Source organism: Apis florea, unplaced genomic scaffold (assembly GCF_048593485.1).
Source record: "Apis florea isolate Af1SG1 unplaced genomic scaffold, ASM4859348v1 contig_3493_pilon, whole genome shotgun sequence".
NCBI lineage: Eukaryota > Metazoa > Arthropoda > Insecta > Hymenoptera > Apidae > Apis > Apis florea.
In genome coordinates this window covers 2,868,594-2,894,395 of record NW_028256772.1, presented here as the reverse complement: position 1 = coordinate 2,894,395, position 25,802 = coordinate 2,868,594, and the positions used below count along the sequence as shown (strand labels likewise).

The window sequence follows — 25,802 nt, the reverse complement described above, 5'->3', positions numbered from 1 at the left end:
AAAATGGCTAAGGTTTCTTATTAAGTTTATGAAAAATTTATCATTTATATATATATTTCATTTCATACATACATGAAACGAGTGTTTTTAAATTAAGAAAAAGATGAAATGTTAAGAGTAATCTTCATACACGATTTGAATAAAAAAATTTGCTTGTACAAATATTGCAATACAAAGAATTTATTAGGCATCTTAATCTCGTTTCGTGCAATCAAACATTGGAAGTGACGCAAATGAAATAAAAATATGATAATTTTATTGATATGTGATTATATAATATATACGTTTAAGTAATTGGAAAGAACTTATAATATGCAAATTCTACGTGTATTTTTGAATAATAATAAAAATCTAAAATCTTTCATGTTTTAATTGTTATAACAAAAGATCCAGATATTAACAACATTGCTGGATAAACTGTGAATTATAATTGTCTATCTTTTTCCTAAATATTTTATACGTATGAAGAAAATTTTAGATATGACAATTAAAATTAAAACGTAAACGAATCAATCATTTATATCTTCCATTTGTACCCTCGTTGTTGTAAAAATGATTCTCTCATATAATATTCTTTCATCGAAAAATTAATAAAGTTTGCGTATATTTTATCATCAAAATTAAATCGAATTGATTTGAAAACTACTTAAAACTATTCAGGAACAACTCGAAATTAGTTGGAGTATTGTTTAGAACAAATTCGTTATAATTGAATCAGACGATTGATCGTAGCCGAAATTTCTATGATCAGTGATTAAGAATGAAAATGAAAATTTGTCAATAATTATGATAAATAACACAGGGTTAAATTTTTGTTGATAGTATCTTTGTATTTGTGAAATGGTGAAAAATTTTTTTAATTATTGAAATATCTGCGAGTATATGAATCTGCGATCAAACGAGAATTATTCTATTCAGAATAAAAACAATTAATTAACTAGAATAAACAATATTTAAATAGATTTGTTATAGAATTGTAATTATTATAATTGGATTTGGTTATTCAAAGATCTTGTTATAAAAAGAGTAAAAAACCTGCTCCCTGAGACTTATTATATGAATATTTAATCACGTCGCCGGCCTTCGATTTTATTGTGCCATCAATTTAGAATTTTACACCACTTATTTTTTTATTTTTTCTTTTTTTTTTTTTTTTTTTTTTTGAACTAAATAAGTCTAAGGTGATCGATTCAAAACGATCGCTGTTTCAACAGGAGAAAAAGGAAAAAAAAAAAAAAATAATAATAATAATGGAAATAGAAAGAAAAGAATGTAATAAGCCTGCAAGAAATTGTTCAAGGTAAACGTCAATTGGTAAGCACGACCGATTCTCCCCTCCTTCTTTTACCCTTTTCCACGGCTATGACAACTTCCTTCATCAAACCTCCTTCTGGAACATCGTAGATGACGTGAAAGTGAGGGGGACAGTGGTGCTCAAATACCTAAAAAAAAAAAGAAAGAAAGAAAGAAAAAAATATTTCGGGATGGAAATATCCAATTTAGAAAAGAATTTCTTCTATCTAAAATCGTGCGAATATTAAATATAAATATGTTTAATAAAGATTAAACGAATTAAATTAATAAAAAAAAAAAACACGCTCAAAAAACGGTTCGATATTCTGGAAAATTTCTTAAAATTTACTTCGTAACATCTAAATACATTTTTATCGATTTTCAAAATCATCGATCTAATAATAAACCATAAAAATTAATATTCTAATACTAATCCAAGAATTGATTACGAACAATAACAAAAAAAAAAAAATCGAACAAAAAAAAAAAGATTGTTGAATCGGCTATTCACTTGTTGTTGCGTGGATGCGAATCCTTTGAATATCATTAAATCACACGAAACGCGGGATGTTTTGTTGGTGGGAAGAAGGATTTCACGGCGAATATATCGTCACCTGCTTCTTCACTCGTACGGTTTGAAGCCCGCTGACACCTGGTGTTCCTCGAGAGTTTGGTGAACACACTTTGGTGGGGTCTGGGGAGTTCGAGACGCGTGAAACCGAGAGAGACTTCAGTTGTCACTGCGACACCAGCGGAATAACATTGTGTCGTGCAACATTCCATGCGGTTAATTTAGATTTAAAATTCTTCAATCATTCAATTATTGCCTTTAACTGATCTTCATTCTTAAGTTTCTGAAAAAAAAAATATATATATATATATACATCGCTAAGTTAAAAGTATTATTTTTAATCAATTTTTCCGCTATCACTAGTGTAGCATTCAACAAGTGTTTTTCTTCACCTATCCACGTGCTTTCGTGCGATTATTTGAACAGAATTGATTAAATAAAATAACGTCGTCACTATTGATCGAATCGTTTCTTTTCCATAGAGGAAACAATTTAGTTAACATTATGATAAAAAAATTTTACATTACATCCCCCCTCCCCCTCCATTTCTTTGCTCAAGTTTATTCGATCTGATTTCTTTTTTTTTTTTTTTTTCTTTTCTTTTGATCAATAGTGAAGAGTGGAAAAAAAATTAGCCAGTGTTTTTCGAAATACAATATACAACGCGAAGTGTAAATTCCAATTTTGAAATTGGGACACGAACCGTTTTTAATAAATCTCTCGAGGAATATCTCTTTGGAAAGAGAATCAATGGAGGATATAATTCTTCAACAGTATTAGGTATTTATATTTACGATGCTTTACTTTTTTGTCTTGACAATGTTCGTTAATTCTCGAAATTGGATAAATTGAAATCGAACACATTTGTGGAAAATTTACTGGAGTGGAAAAATAAAAGCGCGAATTCGCACATTAGGTCAACAATTGTACAAGTATCATAAATGAGAAAAAACATTTGTTTTGTCTGATAAACCGTACGACGTATCATTAAAAATACAAGCCTTCTGATAGAAAATTCACTTAACTCATTAAGTGATCGAGCATATAAATGTTAATTTAATTAAAATTAAAGGGAACAATGTATTAGAATAATAGATATTTTACAAAAGTAAGTGTTAAATTTGCTAAAAATTAAGGGAAAAAAAATTTCTATGATTTAAAACTAGTAGAATGGGATATTCAGCTTGTTAGAACATCTATCAAATTGTAAAATAATGATGGAGGATAAAAAAAGAAAAATAATTAGAAAATTCTTAAAATTCTTCTTGTATAATCTTTTTATAAATATAATAAATTAATGTAATCAATGATCAAACATAATTGGCTGAAAATAATTTGCGTCAACAATCATTATTTTTTCTCTTTCCAAAACAAAAAAAAAAAAAAATACTACTCGTTTCTGGGAATTTAATTATGCTTATTATTTTTTAAAAATAAACTCATTTTAAATAAATAAATAAATAAATAATAAGAAATAACATTAAGAAATATTCCATTGGTTAGAAGGAATAATAAACGAAATAACAGAATATAATAGAGATTAATAAATTTCCATTTAGAACGTTACAAATGGCCGATCCGTGGCCAAGATACGAAATGTTACGCTTTTCATTACGCACATTTCGTGCGCATTCAAAGACACGGTGGCATCCTTCCGGTGATATTGCCTCTTTTAAAGTTCATTTCGTATGAAAGAAGGCGAACAATAGCGGTGCAAAACGCCGCGATATCGCACTTTCAGGCCTTGATAACAGTCGCACGTTCATGAACCCTGGGAACGTTTGCTTTTGTTAACTGGAGAATTTAATTAGAAGAACAACATTAAGTTAAGCACGTGCTCAACATTTCTCGCGTAAACGTAGCGAATTAGCGGCCACGAATGCGTCTGGAATGCGTTAAAATTATTTGCCAAAGAATTTTCTTAAAATTCTTTCCTCGTGAAACGTCTCGTTTTTTTTTTTCAACCAAATTATCGATTTTTCGATCGATAATGATAACGACAAGAAAGTCGTTCGCAGTTTTCTGAATTATCTTATTGGAGTATATTTAGACGTATACTTTACATAAGCAAAGTCACCAAGATCTGATATAAAACGAGCATGGTCGTGCAGATTTACGTTTTTTAATGACGTAATGCGCACGTTTGCGCTGCGAAAACGCCGAATTGTCATCTGAGAAATTGTACTGGCTCGATCTAACATCGTTTCGATCACATTTCCCGTTTCTCTTTATACTTTTTTATATATTCGTCGAGCTGTTACAATTAGTTATATTTATTGTTAATTATTGAGCATTGGAATAAATGCAAATTTGAATATTAACGTGCGCATGAGAGGAAGAAAAGTTTTTTCTCTGAGCTGCAATTATCGTTGCAATTATATTGTCTGTCTTTTTTTTTTTTTCTTCAAGTTCAAGAAAAAAATAAGGAAAAACGGCGGCGCACGCTGTTCTTTGATTACGGTTTATATATATTTTAATACCGTAGGCGTATTATGAACGATCAATTTTTGAATTTTTACGAGCGAATGAAATGTTCGACGTAATCCTAATTACATCGAGAATTCTTCGAATTAATTAATACATTGATCTAATTTAAATTTCTTTCCCGCATATTCGTCGATATTCCATCTATTTCTAAATCCTGTTTTTCCAGTCGTTCGATTTTCCACCGATATTTCCACAGCATCGCACATTTTGCTCGAAAATTTTTAAAAAAAGTTTCAAATCAATTAGTTACATCACAGCGTCTATTTGCTATAACAGGATCCACATTGCAGGGATTAACTTGTCCTACTTGTTTGATATAACATCTCGATATGAATCACGAATATTTCACTTCATTTCCTGAAACGAACGAAGTGTTTCTCATTCGAGCAAACGTGTTTATGTAACGATAATTCAAAATAATATAGAAGATCATGTAGAAAAATGTTTTTTCGATAATTGCAATTAAAATAAAGTACGAGTATTACTAGAACCATCTAAATAAATTTCGTGCGTTATTTATCGTTCCAAAATATATTTTGTTTCAGTTGGTATCATTTTTTGACGCGAACGAATCAAGCTAATTTTTACGCGATATATAAATAATTGTATTGTTTTCTTTTTTTCCTTTCTTTTTTCTTATATCCAGTTGAATAATAGATGTATATAAACGATTTTATTTAAAAAAAAAAAAGTGGCGATTAAATAAATATCCTACAAATATATTATCATTTTCCCGTGTGGTAAGCAATTACGTAATCGTATGAATTTTCTGTACTCCTCATAGTTGGCAACACTATATGTATTTCGGTAGTCATCGTACCTATAGCATCACGTAACATACAAATAGAACGTGATAGACTCATCTCATTCCCTCAATTAATAATTAATAAGCACGCTTAATGATTGAGCATATTAAAAGCGTAACTTGACAAAAACTTACAATTGCATTTTATGATATATTAAAAATAGCATTATTAATTTATCCATCTGCGGATAAAATAGCGCAGGAAATAACTGGAAATAAGCGATAGTGGTTCCGTTTTAGTTTCCTTAGCCTCGTTGCAAAGGTAACGAATTGAGGTTAGTTAATTATTCCGGCGTTTGCGTATCAATCATTATTCACAATTATTCCTCTCAAAAACGTTCGCAAAAAGAAAATGTTACGCGTTGTTAACCATTGCAGAAATACACGATATTACACGTGGAATTAAATGCAAATCTATTCTGTAAATTCGTTTTGCAGCTTCGAAACGTTACGAAACGTTAAATACGTATATTTCTATATAAGTTAACTACGCACCATTTAAATACATGTATATACAATTAGAAATGGTGATCAATGGTGATTAAGTAAGTATGATAATCGTGCCATTTTTTTTTTTTAGGTGAATCTTCCAGAGTTCGGTAAACTGGTAGTCACGGTGACGTGGCTGTGAGCGCCGCATAAAGGGGCTTAATGGAGAAATGACTTATTTCCAGCCGTAACCCGAACACCAACCCCGGTATAGGTAGGTCACATCATTGTACAGAGTCTCAACGCGCCACGGTTTTATTGCGTTGCGTACCATGTTGCGCAACGCCAGTCGGTATTAACTTTGGATCTAGTATCGTGAAAGTAAAGCCCCGCTCACAGGCGGCGAAGAAGACGAAGGAATTATTTGCTTTTCACGATTAATACAAATTTGTACGTAATGTAATTGCTTGTCAGAAAACAATAACAATAACTTGATTTTAAATTATTTAAATGTTAAAAAATACATAATTAGAATATTATGGTTAAGTAATAATTTATAACATGTTAATTATTAATAATCTCATTTATATTATTAGGAAACGGAATTTAATAGGTTATGATACGTGTGTAATATATGGAACGGATATTTAATCGAGTGAACTTTCTCGTCTCACGAGGTCTCGTAAAATCAACGACGAATCATGTTCGTAGTTCCCAAGAGTAACCTTTGGGAAAGAGTAACCTTTTTTTTTTTTTTTTTTAAACGAGTTTGAAGGGACTATCTATAAAGGGAGCGTGTATTTGTGTAGTTTCTTCCAAGAAAATATTTCCCGCGCAACGAGGCGTGACGTTTCATTATATTGTAATTTCTAGTGATTCTCTCAAAGTTATCTGATTTCGTTAAACTTACACGTGAGAAATGTATTATTTTTAAATAAAATATATCTATTGCGTTGTATACATTTTCTTTTTGATATTTATAATAATTAAGTTTAAGTTGAAGTATTAATTTTGTTAAAATATTCGTAAGAGAATTAACCAAGTCAATTAATTAATTTTTAGAATTTAATAGAATTATTTCAAAATCCGTGATTTGATCAGGCAATCGAGTTAAATTCTTCTCATTATGTTTTCAAAGCTTCCAAAAATCAATTCCAATGATGTTCGAACAATCGAACGATACATTAAAAATTAAACGTGTAATGCTTTTCTCAAATAATTGATACAAATCGATCGAATGGAGAAAAGGATACGGTTATTCCCATGTTGACGATTTCTCTCCATTTTTCAGACGTTTACGGGGTGATGGATAGCAGGCGCACGTGACTGGTCACGTGGATAGAAGCGATCAGAGAAATCGAGGAACGCTGATCGCGAACGATTCTCCGCCTTCAAGTTTTCCTTCACTTTTATGTGGAAGGGAGAATTTGATGCGTGACTTATGTCGCATCAAAGGGGATTAAGAGAGAAATTTCCGTTCGATTTATCACACACGGATTAACTGTGTTGTGTGATTCACGCAACAATCGAACAAGGACGCAGGTGTCTTTTTTCCAAGAAGTTGAAGATTTATGATACGTATAATTTTTTTCACGTCATGAAGAAAAGTTCTGTTACGAGCTGACAAAAACGTTTAGGTATAAATTTAGAATGAAATATTTCTTTCATTTTCAAGATAATATAAACATTCCTATCTTTTTCAGTTTTAAATTCGTTTTAAATTTTTTTAATTGATTAATTTGCGCTGATGTAAAAAATATAAATATAATGTTGTTTGACAGAATGTAAAAATTTTTTTTATACCTTTTTATATGATTTCAGAGCTGCCGAAAGTTGTAAGAAAAGGAAAGGAAGCGCAGGATGTCTAACGAGGTGCGCGCGCAGCCCTTAGACACGACGACATACGGTGGTAACATAATGCAGCCTGACGAGGAGATTCAGTACGCGCCAAGGAGCCGTCCTGTTAGCTTTTATGATAACTTTAAGGTGAAACCTCGTGCTGTGTCACGTGTCATTGTTTACGTTCGTGTCTTATCAGTTGGAAATTCATTACATATACAAGAACGATAATACACGTATTAGGTGTGATCTAACATCATAAATTAGGATATTCAAATCAAAATTTTTAAAAATGATTCATTTTTAATCAATAATCTTATTTTTTCAACGAATTTTTGAAAATTTTTGTTAAATCATATAAACAAAGATGCTTGCTTAATGTTCTCACTCTCGTATTATGTAACTGTGAATCGTTAATTTTATCAATTAAGTAATTAATTCTTGTCAAGGCTTGTTGTTAAACTAACGGGTTTATCGCTAGTCTGACCACGAATTTAGCGAAAAAACAAGAGTGAAACAAACCGCAACGCACGATGTATGAGAATTAGTAAACACGTGTATAAGGAAGAGGTGCGGTTGTTGGTCATTGATGGTTCGTTATTGCCGAATGTGCGACAATGACGTGATTATATTGGAATTTTACATGAAATGGAATAGAAATACAAAATTCGTCGTCGCAATTGATCGATAAAACATAATTTTTAAATCGAACTTTAAAATCAATTTATCTTCATAAATAATAATTTCATATCAAATTTTTAATATCGTATTTTCAATATTTACAGTTACTATTTAAACTTAAATATAATTTCTGAATTTTTTTCATTCTTTAGGACGTGCCAATGGTGACACCTTGCGTGACTTCCGCACTAAGTGCTGACAATTTGAATCAAATTCGCGACAATGGTATCAATTCGTCGATGGCCACGGCCAATAACAATAACAATAATCGCGTGAATAGTGCAGTGAGTGCTGGTAACGTGACAAAGATCCAAAATCCCAAAGTGATAGGTGAGTTTCAATTTCTTTTTCAATTTCTCTCTTATTTTTTCTTCTTTCTTTTTTCAATTAATCAATCATTCGATGAAAATAATTAAACCAATCATTAATTTATAAACATATAACGAAATAAAACGAGGCTGTAACGAAATATATGTAGCGAAAAATAAGATTATAAAAATATGGAATAATATTTTTATTTATTTTTTTCATTTTATTAATTAACGCAATTATAGTATTAATCAGTATCTATCTGCCGCTAGACAAAATTGGATAGCGCGCTGTCCTAGGAAAGTTTATTCGACTGTAAATAGAACGGTCACGAGTGAAATTCGGTCGACACTTTAGTGTTAGAGATATTCAAGTAAACTTTCTCGAATTTCATTTTGTTCGTGCACCATCACGGTGCAAAACAAAGCAGCATTGGAAATTTTGTGCGCTTTCTATACAGCCAGCAGTCATATACCTACCATCTTGATAACAACGAATACATGGCTAAAGTGAAACGTAAAAAAATTTCTTTTTAATTTCATTTCGATTCGAAATGGAAGAAACATTAATCAGTCGATACAAATCTAAAATACAAATCTCAAATTTCTACCACGCTACAATTTTCCTTTCTCTTTTAAAATTTTTTTCTTTCTCAAATTCCATTTATCTCGTACAATTTCATTCTTATTTGGAAAGTTTACCTTCAAGTTTTTCTTCCGTGACGATTTATCATGGACAGGTGCAGTGTCGACAGGGAACATAGGCAAAATTTGTCGACTCGAGAAGGAGAAGGAGTTAGGTCGGGCCCCATCAATGGCCAATTGTTTGTCAACCACGGTCCCCGTTAATCTGGCGGCGTCTCAAATTGCTGGCCGTCACACGCCCACGAGGAATTCCCTTAGGCACAGCAGGATGATCGTACTGCATCGAAGCGGCCATCGTGAGTACTTTCCTCGCCTCATAAATCTTGCATTCTTAATTTATTTCACCAAGATTGATCTGCTTGTTTCTCGATAAATAACAATATGGATAACATTTATGGATAAATTGTTAATAAAAAACAAAAATTATCTCTTGTTATCATTTTACAATTTTGCTATTATTATTTTTTGTTAAAAAAGTAGTATTTAATTCGAATGTAATTAATAATCTTTTATATATATATATATATATATATATTGCTATAACAATGTTCATTTTTAATTCATTTCTTCGAAAAGTGATTAAAAAAACACTTACAGTGAACTTTATTATTATTTTTCAATTTATTATATATATTGTGTGACATCACATTATTATTGAGTACGTTTTTTTTTTTTCTTTTTTTTTTAATAATTCTATAAAAGATTCGAGAATATTTAAATCTATTTTTATTTCAAATTGAATTTTTAAATTGAAATTAATAAATTAAATTGAAATTGAAAAAGATTATAGGTTCTTTGAAATTGTTCCTCGTAACTTCTGTTCAATAACTATTCTCAGGAATAGTCTATATATCGTTGTATCATGTTATATAACAATATTCCTATAAAAATTGTTATATAAAAATTTCTCTTTTTTAACTGTTCGTGAGACGTTAGACTATAGACATTTATCTTTGCAACATTTTTAACGAAAACAAAAATCTCCTTTATAGTCGAATGTTCAATAAAGACTTTGCAATTTTTTCGTTTTCATCTTGAATAACACGGACGCAACAACGCTCGTTGATTAACGAAATCAGAGAACAGGTATAATACGTGAATAAGGCTCGAATGTCACCAAGCGGCCTTTCACGGTGTAATAAACATTCTTTCGAACAGGAGAAAAGTACAATGTTGCTGTGAACGATTATTAATTTATATTCGTGATTCGCGTTAAATCTTCTCTTTCATGAAATTCTCAACACGGTTCAGATTTCAAATTTAAATTCGTCTGCTCTTTCTCCAACTTTCAACTCTCCGAAATTCAAATTATAATAATAAAATATTCGATTATTTTTAAATCTTTTTATCTCACTCTATTTACATATCTATCTTTATCGATACTTTTTTGTCCAGTTTTTTAACACATAAATATTTCCTGGTCTAATCTATTTTCAATCTGTGAAAAAGAATAAATCCAAGTTTTATCCGCGAAGAGCGTCCAATCAAGTCATTAAAAAAACGTAAAACGACTTGTCCAGGATAAGTCAATCTTTCTTGAGATTTTTTCAGCCATCGTCATGGCGCTGATTGCGTGACTTAGACTTTCGTAGACCTTGTAACGTTGCAGTCATAAATAAACTAATGGTATTGAGGCCAAGATAGCCAGGAAAATTACGATAAGATATTAAAGAAAACTTTGAAATTTCCTCATTTCGTTTCACAAGCAAAAATATTGGCATTTTTCTTTTAAATTATATATTATAAATTCAGTGTGTTAAGTTTTTACTATGAAAAGTTTTAACTTTCATATTTTCTTGCATCTTTTAAATTATATTTCGTTCCTTGAATTAAAAAAGTTTAGCAATTCCTTCGTCGTTGAATAATTATTATTTTTTTTTTTAAATTATTCGTTCAAGTAAAACGGAAAGGTTAAAAGGTCCATCTATTATCGTGGTTTTAAAGTGGTTACACATGCTACTCCGTGAATAGCGGAAGTAGCAAGCCGGAAATGTATCATGTGATCTTTTTTAGAGTACGCTCGTTCACGGGTTGGCGTGCACGAACTTTAGGTGTAATTCTAATCATTTTTTCCGTTTTATTCACCTCGCTAATGCTACATTGATGCACGTATTGCGGTATAAATTTTTTTAAAACAAGTTGAAGATTTCTTCATATTTCATACTTTTTTTACTTAATTTACTTAATAGATCCAATTAAAGTTTGTACAAGTTGAAACATATGATGGTCAACTTTCGAACAAAATAAATTTCAAAAAAAAAAGAAAAAATGTCTAATATAAATGTCTTTGTGCAAAATATATTTAGAAAATTTTTGATAAAATTATTATTGTTGCACAAAATATTCTCATGATTCTTAGGGTGTTGAGAAAAAAAAAATTCTTTTCTTACCTTCTTTTTTTCTTTGAAATGTTACATAAATAGCTTTGTTCAGAGTTTAAACGAATGAATTGAAATGTGAGAATTTAGTTTTCTTCCATGCGGTGAAGCTTGGATTTGCTTCATCCCCATCATCGTCGAATTCTATTTTCAGACGCAATAGATGGACGGTTCTAAAAAAAAAAAAGAAAAGAAAAAAAGCAAAGATATAAGACATCGATTATCAATTTTAGTGTGAAAAGAAAAAATTTCAAAGAGTAATAGTAAAAATTATATATTAATAATTCGTTGACCGCGCTGAATTCATTGTGTTCTCTTATCAGTTAAGACAATAAAGCATCAAGTGAGTCACGAGACTTGAGGATGGATAGGTTAGTTATATAAAAACAATGATATCTGAATGGTTACGTATATGCAATAATACCGTGCATAATTTTTTGTATAATTTAATACTATTTATCAAAATTGAAAAATATTAACGAAAACGTGCAATATAGAGTGTTAACATGTTCGTGAAACACCTTTTCAATTTTCAGAGGCTAAAACAAAACGTGATAGAGAAAGATATCGATGAATTTATTTATTGCATTACGAGCAATTTAAGTTTGCTTTAGACGAAGCGAGACGAAGAGAAGAATAGAATCTCGCTCCCCATTTTGCTTTATCTAACGCGAATTTCAATTGCTTGTAATAAATATGTATAATAAAATCGACATATTTGCTTTCGATCTGAACCAAAGATGTTTGAATAGATTCAAAGAAATGTATTATACATTTACGTACGTATACACAAGTTTCACAATTAAACTGGTGTTGATTGAAATTTGCTGCATAAAGGATCGCGATTAGGGTGAACATACGCAATCACAATGGCGTCTATAAGGTGATGAAAAATTGTCAAGAGATCGGAAGTAGTATCGTGGGCGGTGGTGCACTCCACAATGCAGTTACACAATTATTACATGTTTCTTCTTACGCAAGTCGAACACTCCATCATTATCTATGTATCGAGGTCGTTGTGTAACAAAAACGTGATAATTTAAGGCTGTTTTCAGAACAAATTCTTGGAAATGCATAATTTTTACAACATTTCGTGCCTATTTCAAAATCGAAGGTAGACGAGCCACGTGGTTCGTCGCTTCATTTTAAGAGTAAGAGTGCAACATGGGGATTGGGACGCGTTAATTGAGATTTGAAAAAGAAGAAATTCAACGTATTAAAGTTCAAGTACGCTTTGTTTATTCCTAAATGCAATAAAGAGCTTTTGTTTCAGAAAAACAAACGATATTTTCATCCAATCCTCTACCTGCAATACAGAATACTCTTCTCTTATAATGAGCACAACGTATACATGTGTACGCGTATACATAAAGTCGGTGTACAATGGGAACGACACGCATTCGAGCACCGCATTCTTGCATCGTATGAATCATTCCGCGAATAAAAAGACGATACTATTGCTTGCATCCGGCACAAATTGTTTTTTTTTTTTTTTAAGAATTGTTTTCTTTTATATATATATATACACACACTTATACATATTAAATCGACCAATTTCAATTTATATTTTGTTGATTTATATTTACGAAAGAAATAATGTTGCTTATTTATTTTATACAAGGAAGATCAATTTTTCTCCTCCTCTATTCTTGTCTCTGCATACGCGTCTGGTACAGTTAAAACTCGTTTTGCATGCAAGATTCGTACAAAAGAAACGCTGTATTGATTGTAGCGCGAAGATCGAGAATGGCGAGCCGCAATTTGCCACACCGTAAATTTTATATACCTCTTTTTTCGCCATATTCGTCGGTCAACGATCCTCTGCTGCCTTCCATTAATATTCTTCGAATGTCGACTAATATCCTGCAAGAAGAATTTCCTTTCAGCTCCTCCTCTGAACTTTGCATCTTTTATCGTGACACATAACCTGATTATAATCCTGAATTTTAAATCAGTTTATAATATTATTAAGTTGAAACAATAATTCAAATAATTCAATCAAATTTCTTTTTGACATGTTTTTTCTTTTTTTTTGATTTTATGATCATTAAAGAATATCTATATCTAAATGATAAGATTTATTCTTAATATTGTAAAGTGTTTTTTTATAGAAAAAATATTTTCGTAACGATTTCCCCTTTATTCCTATAATTTCCATTTGTGTTCGTAAACCATAAGAAATTTTTCCTTCTTTCCTCTTTATCAACATTTATAAATTCATTTCATAGAAATCCACATAATTTTTATATTATTTCAATAACTTATAAAAGAAATAATTCCACGTATCTATCTTTCGTAAAAAAAAAAAATTATCTCAATCGTTGTATTAAATGAAATATCGTTGTATTATATGAATTACAAACTTCTCGCCGATTTCGCAAGATGTCGTTAATGAAGTTACGACCGATTGTATTGACGTGAGTTACCATATTAGTAGGCGAACCTGTTAACGTTATATATTTTTTTTTATCTCCTTTCTCATCGAATTTCCGTTACCAATGTTGCACAAACAATCCCAGTGGGCGAGTTTCCTCAAACAGAGTTCAACATCGGCAAGGTCGGTATGCTCAATCGTCCGGTTAAGATGCCTTGTAAGGAGGGACAGCGAGGCCGTTTCGTTCGAAAACGCTCCTTTCTTTCGGCCCTACATTCGTTTCTCGGAATCTATCGCTGTGGGAAAATGTGTGTCGCGAGAAAGACGCCGAGATCGCATTATATACACGTCTACTACTAAAAAGAAGTTTGGCAAGCTGTCGAAGGAAATCTTTCTCTCGATCATCCAGGTTATCCAGATTTTTTTTACCATTAATGCTCAAATTACACAGTGGATATTTACCGACTATTGATACCGAAGCGCGTCTGTCTTTTCGTTTTCTTTCTTTATCTTTCTTCTCATCGTTTATACCGTATTATGCACAACTCATTTGTTACTCATTTGACAAATAGAATGAAATCAATTTGTTCTTCGTATAGGGTAAATATGCGTGTTGTGCAATCGAGAAGGCGCATTATTCGCGATGAAACAACGTGAATATTCATTACTTGTTACTTGAAGTTGTTATTTGAAAAAAAAAAAGAGGAAGAATTTCTCTTAGTTGTCATCATTTAAAACGTTTCTTTTTTCAGGACCACAGAAATTTCTGCCACCGTTGGTTTATCATTGGCGGTTGGGACGATGCCTAGCAGCGCTACAAACGATCCTCGGTGTCGCGATTACTGTTTTATCGTTATGGTTACTCCTTTGGGCGCCTCATTTGCCAATCACGGATAACCCTTATTGGAGTGGGATGCCGGTAAGTATTTCGACAATAATCGACAACCATCTTTCATTTTTTATCCCTAGAAGAAGAGTCAAGGAATTTCACTCTTTTATTTGTAGTTATTGTTCTCGGGTAGTTTTGGCATCTGCTTACTATGTTGCTTCAAGAAGGAATATCCTGGTATGAGCCCTGGATTCTGCCTCACGTCGACCAAGGTGATAATTCATTCGTTCTTAAGAATAACATATAAAATATTTTATCCCGAAACACCAGTCCATATTTCATAGAATTTTTCCGTGTTTTTAAACAATTTATCGCAAATATTTATTCAATTAAAATAATTATCTTTATAACTCGTACCTTTTACAATATGTTTAAAATACGTTTGAATATAATTGATCTTCGTTTCTTTTAAACAGATAACCAGCGTGTTTTTAGCTATTCTAGCAACAGTGACGTGCACCATCGCTTGCGTATTCTCTGCGATACACCTGGCGCGCTTAATGGGTCTGGAATGCAACCCGGCACGCGTATTGAATGCTACCTGCGTGTGCAAGCCCCGAGAGAATGCATCAAATTCCACCGAAACGGCAGTCAGATACATTGACCTGAACTGTCCTGAAGTTGAGAGTATCCTGACCATTCTTCTAATTTTCTCCTCCACTTGCAACGCACTTGGAGCCATGGTAACTGGCTGGTACACTTATTTGCATTGGAGCACTAGGCACAAAAGACCGAAATACATGCAGGTCAGGACAAATCCGATCAGTGGGAACAATTTTCTGAGCAGCAGGCCGATATACAATCCGAGCGAACGATGACAATCTTTACGCGAAACTGACCACGATATCTCGTATCTTCGTTACTCCTCTTTAACGATGGACGATGGAGCGTTTTAAAGTGGTAAGTCTCGGACATGTGTGAACAATAATAATGGATTTCGACAAATTCGTTAATGAATATTTTTTTTTTAAATACATTATAAGACGATTAACGTTTATTAAAAGATTAGCGTTTATTTATAAGAGAGATAATAAAATATTGAAATAACGTGTGAACTAGTCTCGGATGTGAAAATAGATCTGCGCATGATTTCTCAAGATTATTTGTATGAACTTTTCGAGAAGGATCGTATTGTTCTTGTTGTTGATGCGAACCAGTAATATTTTCACATGCACAAGCATCAAGACAAATCAAGACAAAGATCGTAATAATAGAATTTATGTGTCAATCTTAATGTGTTCTTTGTATATTTATTACACGTCGAAATAAAACGTATCAAATAAGCGATTATAAATTTTTAAAATGATGGAACGTGACTCTATTTTTTAGACATTCATCGGTAATATATGAAGAAACATAATTTTTGCCTCGTATATACGTATCGTTAATATATGATTGATTAAAAGAAAGAAAAAATTAATTCTTCCGATGATAGATATTTTTAAGGAAACGAAATGTCAATTTCTATAATATTGTAAACGATGTAATAATTAATAACAATAACGGGTCATTCCATGCGTGATTAATCTCCGTATGGATCGTCAGTATTTTAGATGTAATTAGTAATTATAATTGAGCGTAAATTGATTGTATTTTGTGCACGTGTTTCGTTTAAGTGCGTATATTTTGTGACCATAAACAAGAATGAATGAAACGCTTCTCTAACTTTACTTTAATGTTGTCGATTTTATACCTCATCGTGATATATACGTGTATTTTAAGAAATTTTAATTTTTTTAGAATCGTTCAAATCTGTAAAAAGAAGATCTTTTTCATCATAAACGGATAAATAAATTAATTATAGGATAAGATATTTAATAGATAATTCTTTTATTTGTCCCCTTTCACTTGAATCATAATCTTTTGTTTCAACACGATTCCTTTTTGATCTCGTTTATGCGAATCTCCGGTATAATAGCGTGATCATTGGATTGTGTTTCCCAAGAATTGTGTAAAACTTTTATCAGCCTACTTAAAAAAAATTTTTCATCAACACACAATCAGTATTTACAATCTTATCAATCGTATTTGTTTTAAGAATAATTTAATTTAAATGTAAATTAATGTGTTAATTAATCGATCAAATTAAAAATTGTGATTTGATGTTCAACGCTGTTTTTAATAATAATTCTTAATTGGAAATAAATTTAATAATATATGCACAATAAAATAATATACACTTATATGATTTAAATTGTTAAATTTTTTTATATTAATAACTACCTGTTATTAACCGATTCTTTTTCATTATTATCACTTTCAGAAAATGTATGCTGCGTCTGATCATGTAATATTACGTCCTGTTCTATAAATTTATCTGTTAATTCCAGTTCTACTTCCGAGGTTGAATTTTTCCTCTCATCTACGTGAACTTCTATCGGCGCATTTTCTATTTCTATAATTTCCTCTGAATCATCTATAATTTTGAAAAAATTATGACTTTATTTTAAATTAAATCTTACCGTTTACTTACCTTTAAGACCTATTTTCTCTGTTATCGATCTTTTGGATAAAACTGGCAACATTTTTTTCCATTTCAACGTGTCGGACATCTCCTCTCTTTTTTTCGCTATTTTAAATAATTTCCGCCGTTCTTCAGTACGTTCATGGCGCAATTGTATCTGAACAAAACAAATAATATATGAAAAGTTACTAAGTTTTCTTTATGAACATTATCCTTGATAATGAATCGATAATTACCTTTAAATCGTTATTAGCCTCTCTCAATGAACCGGTAAGTGATATCATGTAATAAATAATAAGTATCATGAGAACAATTAATGGAATTACTATACCAGGAGAGGCAATGTAATCAAGACACCTGAAACCAAAAGGAATGGAGTGTAATAAAAACGTTTCCTTTAATAAAAAAAAGAAAAGAACGAATTTACACAACTATAACACAACTTTTATTATATAAGTATACAATTTTAAAAGTATTAAATACAATTTAATTCAGTTACATCTACGTACACGCATACGCAATTAATATAAAAAAATTACTGAAGAATACCTCTTAATTAAAGCAGGAAGGGAGTCGGTGAGTTTTTTCGTCGCTACGTGATAAATTTTCTTGTAACCGGAGAATGGGCCGCAATACAATGACGGTTCTACCCAAACTATAGCGTAGCCAACAGGTAGAACGCACAAAAATAACATTATTAACAATAGAGCGAAGTAAAAGTTGTTAGATCTGAAAGAAAGAAATAATATTTCAAAACGACAAAAAGATAAATAATACAAGACTAATGAATTTTTTTTAAGAGTTGTTAAAAAAAAAAAAAAAAAAATAATGATAATTTCCAAAACACAAATGTACCTGGAGGCTCGAAAAACTACTTCGTGTGGTACATTGCAAGTCATAACAGCCCAAGATCTAACGTACATGAGGATTCCAAGTTTGAAAAGATTTAACACCATTAATCCAGGGCTAAAGAACATTCCCATCCATATCATCCCTTGATTAAGCACCAAATGAAGTATATTTTCGGCGATTTTGAAATCACCGTATTGGGGGAATTGTTTCTCAAGATCCCAACACCAGCAACTGTTCATGAATCGTACGAAGACAGCGCGAATGAAATCTATAGTTAACGTATTTGCTATGATAATTATCTGTAATAAAGAAGAAAAAGAAAATTTTAATAGTTCTTTTATAGAAGAAGAACGATTGGTAAGAGATGCTTATAGACATTTTTAAGATTTAACATTTTTAAATGTATTCAAAACATTGAATCAAATCAATTTTATTAAAGATTTCTTTAACGAATGTTATTGCTATTGTTATAAAATTATTCAATTGTGTGAGAGAATCTTTCTAAGAATCGCGAATATAACAAAAAGTAACAAATAATTAAGAAATAAATTCACCAAGTCCATTACAGTAAGCTTAGCAAGTTCTTGCCCAAATACCGTTTCCCAGCACGAATGGCGAAGCTTCTTTCGAGTTTTCACATCTAATCGTTTCGATGAAGAAACTATAATAAAAAGAATATAAAAAAATGTACAAAAAATTAGATGCGATTAAAATATATATAAATTGTTTCACTACGTACTTGCATCTTGTGTAGTCGTGCAAACCTGTTCGAAACACTTTATGACGTGTCTTGTATCTTTTTCTAATGGAGGAATCACACTCTCGTCTAATGTTGAAGATTCAAGAGCGGTAGAAATTTTATCGATCATTTCTGTAGAAACAGATTCCTCGGCAAATTTGTTCGTTGCGGATTCGATACCTGTATTTAACGTTGTAAGTATCAAATGTGGATAATTATCCTGTGTCGATAACGTTGTTGAATTCTCCTCCATTTCTCTCTCTGAATTTACATGGGAAATTTGAGTTACGTTATCGATATCTGTGGTTGTACTTATATTATTATAATCTATTTTTTCAATCGTTTCATCCGAATAAATTGTAGATTCGTTGAACGAGATACCAGTCGTAAAAGTGGTGTTAGCTTCTTCGTTTAAATCTATAAAGGAAGTTTCGGTAAAATTTTCTAAAACGATGAAAACAGTTGTTGCATTGATGTTATCAATTATCGTAAGATTGGCTTCCTCGGTTGTATTCTCGAGTTGAGGAAATGTAATTTCACTCGATTCGTTTGTTTTAGCGTAGTCGTAATTATCATAATAATCTTCGAAATTGTACATTTCATCTAGGAACTTTTCATCGAGTATCGGGTTCAGGTATAAGTTTGTTGGCATCAGTGAAAATTTTGGAAGAGCTGAATTAATCGAGAGACAAAAAGATTCTTGGTAAATGTTACGTATTGAAAGAAAGAGATTAGGGATTAAGAGATTATATAATAGAAAGTAGAAAAAGAAAAATATGCGCATTTGAGAATAAAAATTTGAAGAATTGTTTCCATTGTTTATTTTTAACAGCCATTATAATTGAGAATAAAAGTTATTATTATTTTCGATGTAATTTTCAATTTTAAAAAAAAAAAAAAATATTCTTTTTTTATTCTCAAATTAACAATTATTTTAATAAATACGTACAGATAAGTGAAATGAGCAATCGGGTGGATTCGGATAACGACTCAATTCAATTAATTCGATGCTTTTGGTTTGGAAAAATTCTGATCCATTCGGTGCAAGATTTATAATATTTTGGAAATCGAAAAAAATAAAGGTATAATATAAAGAAAAAAAAAACAAGGAAAATAAATAAAAAATAGAAACTTTTATTCTTTTCTAATAAGATAAAAGATAAAAATTAAAAGTAAAAATATAGGATAGAAATGAATAAGAAAAATGCAATGAAAACGTACTTGGTTCAGGAATTTCTTTTTTATATTGCGTTCCAGTTATATTATTTGCCAAGATTAAACTTAAAGATGCTATGGTCACCAACTGTTGCGATTTCGACATACTTTCATCACATTTGACAGGCTTATACGTGCAATTCTTAATTGATTCATCTCTTAATTGAATTTCTATAACGGATAATATAACGAATTTTTTTGATTTCACATATGATACACGATTCACTTACCGTTGAATCAATTTTTTCAAATAAAGCAAATATTAAAGAATAGAGATTCAGCATGTTCAAAAGCAATATTCTGAAAACAAGTCGACCGAATGAAGAATTAATAATCTCAGAGAGAATGAATAAAATCAGAGAGGAAATTTACCGTGCAAGCTGCAAACGCAGCTGCTTTCTGGGATGATAGCTCTCCAACAGGCCCAATATCTCGAAGAATATAGGGAACGCATATGTGATTAGTGACAACACGACTGTAATTTCGTTTTGACGCCACCAATTACTCTGTTCGAGTTCCTTGGAACTTCGTGCAACAATTTTCACTACGACATACGCTGACAATCCCAATAACGCTATCACTGATACATTAACGAAGATCCTCATCAATATTATCTTCCAACTGAAAATTTTATCATTAAATTAGCATTAAATTCACGAGTGATGTGAAATTATAATAAAATCCGTATTAAAATAATTTCAGATACGACAAAATTATAATTAGAAATTATAAAATTCACTCGATCGAAAACGAATATGTAAATAATAGGTACGTGTAATATATCGTAGTACATTTTTACGTATTATTATATTTATTACAATATTTAGCATATATAATTAATTAATAATAGGGATCGGTTCAATCAGTTTACATACTTTTACTTTTATTAAATTTGACATGTATCTTTTCAACTCTTGATACCAAAAAAAATACGTAAAATTTAATAAAAATAAACTTTGTAAAAACATAAATATATTGCAAAATAACAATGAAATACTTTTTCGAATGCTCTCACTTTCTCTCATCTTTTTCCTTCTCGGCCTCTTCCAATAAAGCTTCTTTGAATCCAAGCACTATGTTCGCCGTTCTATTATGTGCGGTTTCAGGATTGCCGATCATGAAATCCCAACCTGTGAACAATCTCCAGGAAAACGCGCATTCGTCCTCTTTTTCACTGAGTTTGCTCAACCGGGAATTTTCTGCCATCCTAAGAGCATCATTTCGTATCGTTTCATGATTAATGGATTTTTAAAAAATTTGTTTTCAAAACAAAAACGTATTAAAAATCTCGACGGATTTTGCCTCGATTCTGATCAAAGTATGAATCCTTTTCGTGTAAAATGTATCGAGATATTTTAATATTTCAATAAATTTAAGATCTGGTTGAAAATGTATTCGTGAATTATTTATTATCAGGCGAGGTTCAATATTCGAATGAATCGTTGAGAAATCGTTCGTATCAATGTTATTGAATTAATTATCTCTCAACATTTTGAAGTATTCGTTATGGATAATTATAATAGGATCACAAATTATTTGTTTAACGCACACAATTTTTTCCACATCAGCTAGCGAAAATTATCGTCGTAAAAATATTCGAACAAATTAATCAAATTTTATTCTTATCTTTATAAAATTAAAAATATATATTTTGCATCAAATAATTACAATTTATGCTTCTACCAACCAATCGCAAAGAATGCAATTTTTAAACTGAAAAAATATTAACTAATAACATTCGTGTAAAATAATCAATTTAATTAATTCGAAATATCAATAAAATGGATTTAACGGTCTTACTTGCGCAATATGGCGAGGAAACTGTAGATGTAAACCACCAAATTAGTGACGAAATAAGCTAGGGGTAATCTGTAACCGTTTTGCGAATCTTGGTTGGTGTACCAGCCGTAAAAAAATGGCGAGTACTTCAAGACCCCTTCGAATTCCCACAGGGTTAACAAGTGCTTCGACTTTATTTTCTCCTCTCTGAGCATGATCTTCCGTTCCCCCGCCGCAGTTACGTCTGCTGTGAGCATCTGCACATCGGGAAGAAGAAGACTTGAGTGAAACTACTCTCTTCTTTTCTTTTAATAAATCAACATTATTTTTCGCCAAATATTTCTTCAGATTCAATATCTCTTCGCAAGTAAAATCGTTTTTACTTGCTTGTTTATTTACCGATTTGTCTGGAACGTATCATATTTGTTTTAAATTGTTCGATCAATTGAAATTTTTACCGTACCTCGGGAATCGCAACGAAGGCGACGAGGATAACTGCCATAACGAGGTTGATCCAGAACAGCCATCGAAGGAAAGTGAAGTAGGAGGCCACCGCAGAGCCGAAATGCGACTCGATCTCTTTTATGCGAAACTCCCATGGAATCAGCCACGTTTGAAGATTCACTATCTCTCTACGGCAATATTGCCATTTCTGTATAGATAAATGAAATAAAATTAACAAGAATTCAATAGAGATCTATCGGTGATATTTCTTAAGCGAATCATTACTTTCGTGGCGAACAGGGAAACACGGGCAATTGCGTCCTTCGTGCTTCGTGTCTGAGCCAACCTCTCCTGAAGGGCACCCTCGTGCCTCCTCACGTACGACTTTGCCTGCCGCACCAGCTTCATCTTCCTACGAAGCGGCCACGGCTGTTGCTTCGCTCCGCTCAACACCTCTTTGTGCAACTTCAACTTTTCGAATATCTGCTCCTGGCTTCCGCTCTCCTCCATCGAGATCGCGGTTCTGCCACATTTTCCGACATCATGAAAATGCTTTCTTACTTTTCAATTTCATGCTCGTACTTCATTCAATCGTCAAACTAACATCTTTTTTTTTTAAATGATCATTTTCATCAAGTGTAATTATAATATGAATTAGAAGTACTAACTCCCCGGAGCTTATGGTGTAAGCGGAAGATCTTCGACGAAGCATAGCCTCAGCTTCGATGCTGAAAGGAGAGGACGGTCGACGTTTTCGCCTACTTTGCCGACGGCTCGAACTCCGTCGTTGCATGATCTCGCACGCCGAAGCGGAGTACTCATCCTCGTCATCCTCCTCCTCTAACATTCGTTAAAAAAATTCGTATAATTCGTTAAATTTGCACGTGTAATTTGGATCGTTCATTGTTGTATAAATCTGTTGAATGAATGAATTACATGAAAGTTAAATATTATTCGTTGTTTGAAGAGACGATTTTAGAAAGAAACTGAAAAGAAAAGAAAAATTAAGTTTATAAATAAGATTGCGTAAAATATTTATGCAAAATTTTAACGTACATATACGAATATTTACAGAATGTGATGATATAAAAAAAAAAAAACGAATCTCCGTTTAAGACTTTATTTCTTTTTATTTCATAAAAATGTTATTTTGCATAAACATGGTCAATCTAGTTATAAGCAATTGAAATTAAGATGAAACGCATGTAAAATAATTATCTATTCTACCTCCATCTTATTTTTTATTTTATATATTTTCGTCTCGACCTCTAGAAACTCTCTCAAAAGATATCTCATGAATATATTAACACTCTGTATAGGACACGCCTCATCTAAAACTTGAACAATTTTAAATATCTCATTTATTATTCATAGAAAAAGTGTCGAAGAAAAATATTAGTTGATTTAAAGGTGTAGATATTATAATAGGCAAAAAAATATCTTCTACATTTTGAAATATCAAGATTTGAATCGAATAATATTTTTTTCCTATCATAATAAATGTGGTATTTTAAATGAGATATAACATTTTTTAGTAAATAATAAAACTCTCTGATCATTTTTTTTTGTTTTGTTTTAATTAATACTAAACTTTTTTAGTTTATAAGAATATATAGAATAAAATATAGAACGTTAAGTCGAATATGAATTAATCGCTAAGAATCACTATTAACTCAAATGTTGTATAAATTTTTTTATAAAAATATAATTTTAAAAACTTGTTCCTCTTATATATTTAATTTATTATTAATAATTTTTAATTTCTCTCGTGTTTGTTGTAATGAAATTTTCTAATTTTAATAATATTTCCTATGGCATATCCTATTGTAATAATAATTGTACGTATAAAAAGATAAATATCAATAAATCTAAATAAAATAAATATATATTGAAGATATTATATTATATACAAATTGTGTTGTAATACCAACTTTTATTTTTTCTTCTTATAAAAATATTTAAACTCTAATGAAATGGCTTGTGATAAACGTTCTTCGATGAATCATTTATAATAATACAAACCAGCTATGGGGATTATCTGCATATCCGTGATATTTCTAATATTTCAATGATATATTTTTTTCCCCCCTTTTTTTCTTCCTTCACTTAACTCAAACAACTTTCTCTTACATACAGTCTCGTGTTCGCCGACGAAGAAAGTAACTGAGACGGAGACGAAAGTTCCACCTACAGCAGAAACCCAACAATTAGTTGCACGAATTTTACCCGTAAATCGTCCACCTGCATGCATGCCACGTATTGCATTCATAAGCGACCGATCATCCAGTTGATGAACGAACACGATTTTTATTAAATTGATTATAAAAATCAATAAAATTCGAATTTAATTGCAAAGCTATTAATTAGGAAAGAGCTTAACGGTGTTATCTTTAAACGAAGAGATCGATTGATCACGGAACATGCCAAACATATGCGCACGATTCTTATTAAATTGACGATAAACCTCAATAAAATTTCGAATTCGATTTTAAAAAGTTGTTAATCAGAAACTAACACTGTTACCTTTATAACGTGCGAACGAACAACGAAGAAATCGGTTGATCACAAAGCATGCCAAAGCGTGTGTTGGAGGATTAATAAAAACGAGATTAGAGACGAAGTAGAGGCGATGGATTCGAAAGGACTGGCAACGTGTCGAATAAAAGACAACCTGGTCATTCCCTAGTGGAAACACCCTTGTGTTAAAATCTATAAATTGATTGTTATGCCTGTTCTATTTGATATTGGGGATGTCGTGTCCGTCCACGGCACAAATCTTCGAAATCACGAAAGCTCGTATATTAGGAATAAGTAGATACTTGATTTAACCATCGTTTCGTTAACTCACTGTTGTATTGGTTAAAAGACAAACGCGTTAATTTAATAACAATATTTCGATTTATAATTGAATAGAAGAGAATATTTAAGATGAAATAAATTTATTTATTCTTTTCTGTATTTGTCAAAAAATAATTTGAAATAACAATTTTTGTAAAATTATTATATTATAATACTTGATTTATTTTTTTTATTTATTTATTTATTTCATTACAATTTAAATATTCGTATTTTTATATGTATAATTATTATTACAATCTTATTATGTTATTAATATCTTATGACGAGCAACGTCAGAAAAAATAAATATTATAATGTTTTTTTTAATTAAGTTAAAATATTACAATAAATGAATATGCCATAGCAAATATAAATAAATACAAAATAAATTTATAATATGCTATAAAGAGATAACTTTTTAAAATTATATTATATAAAAAAATTTATATAATACCATTGTATTATAATTCTTAATTAATTTCGAAATTTTTATTTTTCATTAGGAATATGAATGATTCGTTTAAAGTATCATATACTAATAGTAATAATTTTTTGAATTAATTCATGTTCTTGCATACTTATGTGTAATTAATTTTAAGAATATGAATTTCGTAGATGAGTGATCAATGATAAAATACATGACAAATGTGTCAATGTAAATGTTCGGAAAACCGAGGTCACATGCGACGTGCCGCACCCTAGATAATAATCATGCTCACGTATAACTCGCATTCTTCACGTGACCCCACCTTACGCTTTCAAGATAATCATT

At 31.0% G+C, this 25,802-nt stretch overlaps 2 protein-coding genes and 2 long non-coding RNA genes across 5 annotated transcripts; 1 reads left to right on the top strand and 3 right to left on the bottom strand.

Annotated features, from left to right (window-relative positions):
• Positions 1-809: 809 nt before the first annotated feature.
• On the bottom strand, positions 810-2,035 carry LOC116414325 (uncharacterized). Its single transcript, XR_015293484.1, has 2 exons — positions 1,908-2,035; positions 810-1,442 (listed from the first exon to the last, which is right to left on the bottom strand). It is a non-coding gene; the product is annotated as an uncharacterized LOC116414325 (long non-coding RNA).
• LOC100872965 (sarcospan) lies at positions 2,026-16,517 on the top strand. 2 transcript variants are annotated; one of them, XM_086912802.1, is made up of 9 exons: positions 2,026-2,644; positions 5,737-5,859; positions 6,877-7,222; positions 7,407-7,571; positions 8,258-8,435; positions 9,154-9,354; positions 14,563-14,729; positions 14,816-14,911; positions 15,116-16,517. In XM_086912802.1, exons 4-9 carry the CDS (start codon positions 7,446-7,448, stop codon positions 15,515-15,517), a joined length of 1,170 nt encoding a protein of 389 aa, XP_086768928.1. In that variant the 5' UTR covers positions 2,026-2,644; positions 5,737-5,859; positions 6,877-7,222; positions 7,407-7,445; the 3' UTR covers positions 15,518-16,517. The 2 variants fall into 2 exon arrangements, with proteins under 2 accessions (XP_086768928.1, XP_012341999.2); XM_012486545.3 differs by lacking the exons at positions 2,026-2,644; positions 5,737-5,859; positions 6,877-7,222 and having other exon boundaries at positions 7,556-7,667.
• LOC147656939 (uncharacterized) lies at positions 12,180-14,616 on the bottom strand. The gene is made up of 3 exons (XR_015293483.1): positions 14,273-14,616; positions 13,880-14,106; positions 12,180-13,299 (listed from the first exon to the last, which is right to left on the bottom strand). It is a non-coding gene; the product is annotated as an uncharacterized LOC147656939 (long non-coding RNA).
• A 50-nt stretch (positions 16,518-16,567) lies between the features above and the next one.
• LOC100862940 (transmembrane channel-like protein) lies at positions 16,568-23,192 on the bottom strand. Its single transcript, XM_086912995.1, has 17 exons — positions 22,861-23,192; positions 22,478-22,715; positions 22,212-22,400; positions 21,770-22,005; positions 20,985-21,176; positions 20,342-20,590; positions 20,196-20,269; positions 19,976-20,140; positions 19,704-19,783; positions 18,755-19,577; positions 18,570-18,676; positions 18,019-18,314; positions 17,713-17,892; positions 17,400-17,520; positions 17,173-17,320; positions 16,923-17,115; positions 16,568-16,667 (listed from the first exon to the last, which is right to left on the bottom strand). The coding sequence occupies exons 1-17, from the start codon at positions 23,037-23,039 to the stop codon at positions 16,568-16,570; spliced, it is 3,570 nt and encodes a 1,189-aa protein (XP_086769121.1). The 5' UTR covers positions 23,040-23,192.
• Between the last annotated feature and the right edge of the window lie 2,610 nt (positions 23,193-25,802).

Excerpts from the sequence above, each read along its gene's own strand:
- LOC100872965 (XM_086912802.1), top strand. The coding sequence starts at position 7,446 with ATGTCTAACGAGGTGCGCGCGCAGCCCTTAGACACGACGACATACGGT. Across the intron at positions 9,355-14,562 it reads ACTGCATCGAAGCGGCCATC|GACCACAGAAATTTCTGCCA; the intron begins GTGAGTACTTTC and ends TTCTTTTTTCAG. Across the intron at positions 14,730-14,815 it reads CTTATTGGAGTGGGATGCCG|TTATTGTTCTCGGGTAGTTT; the intron begins GTAAGTATTTCG and ends TTTTATTTGTAG.
- LOC100862940 (XM_086912995.1), bottom strand. The coding sequence starts at position 23,039 with ATGTTAGAGGAGGAGGATGACGAGGATGAGTACTCCGCTTCGGCGTGC. Across the intron at positions 19,784-19,975 it reads AAAAGAAATTCCTGAACCAA|AATTTTTCCAAACCAAAAGC; the intron begins GTACGTTTTCAT and ends CGAATGGATCAG. Across the intron at positions 18,315-18,569 it reads AGCTTACTGTAATGGACTTG|ATAATTATCATAGCAAATAC; the intron begins GTGAATTTATTT and ends TCTTTATTACAG.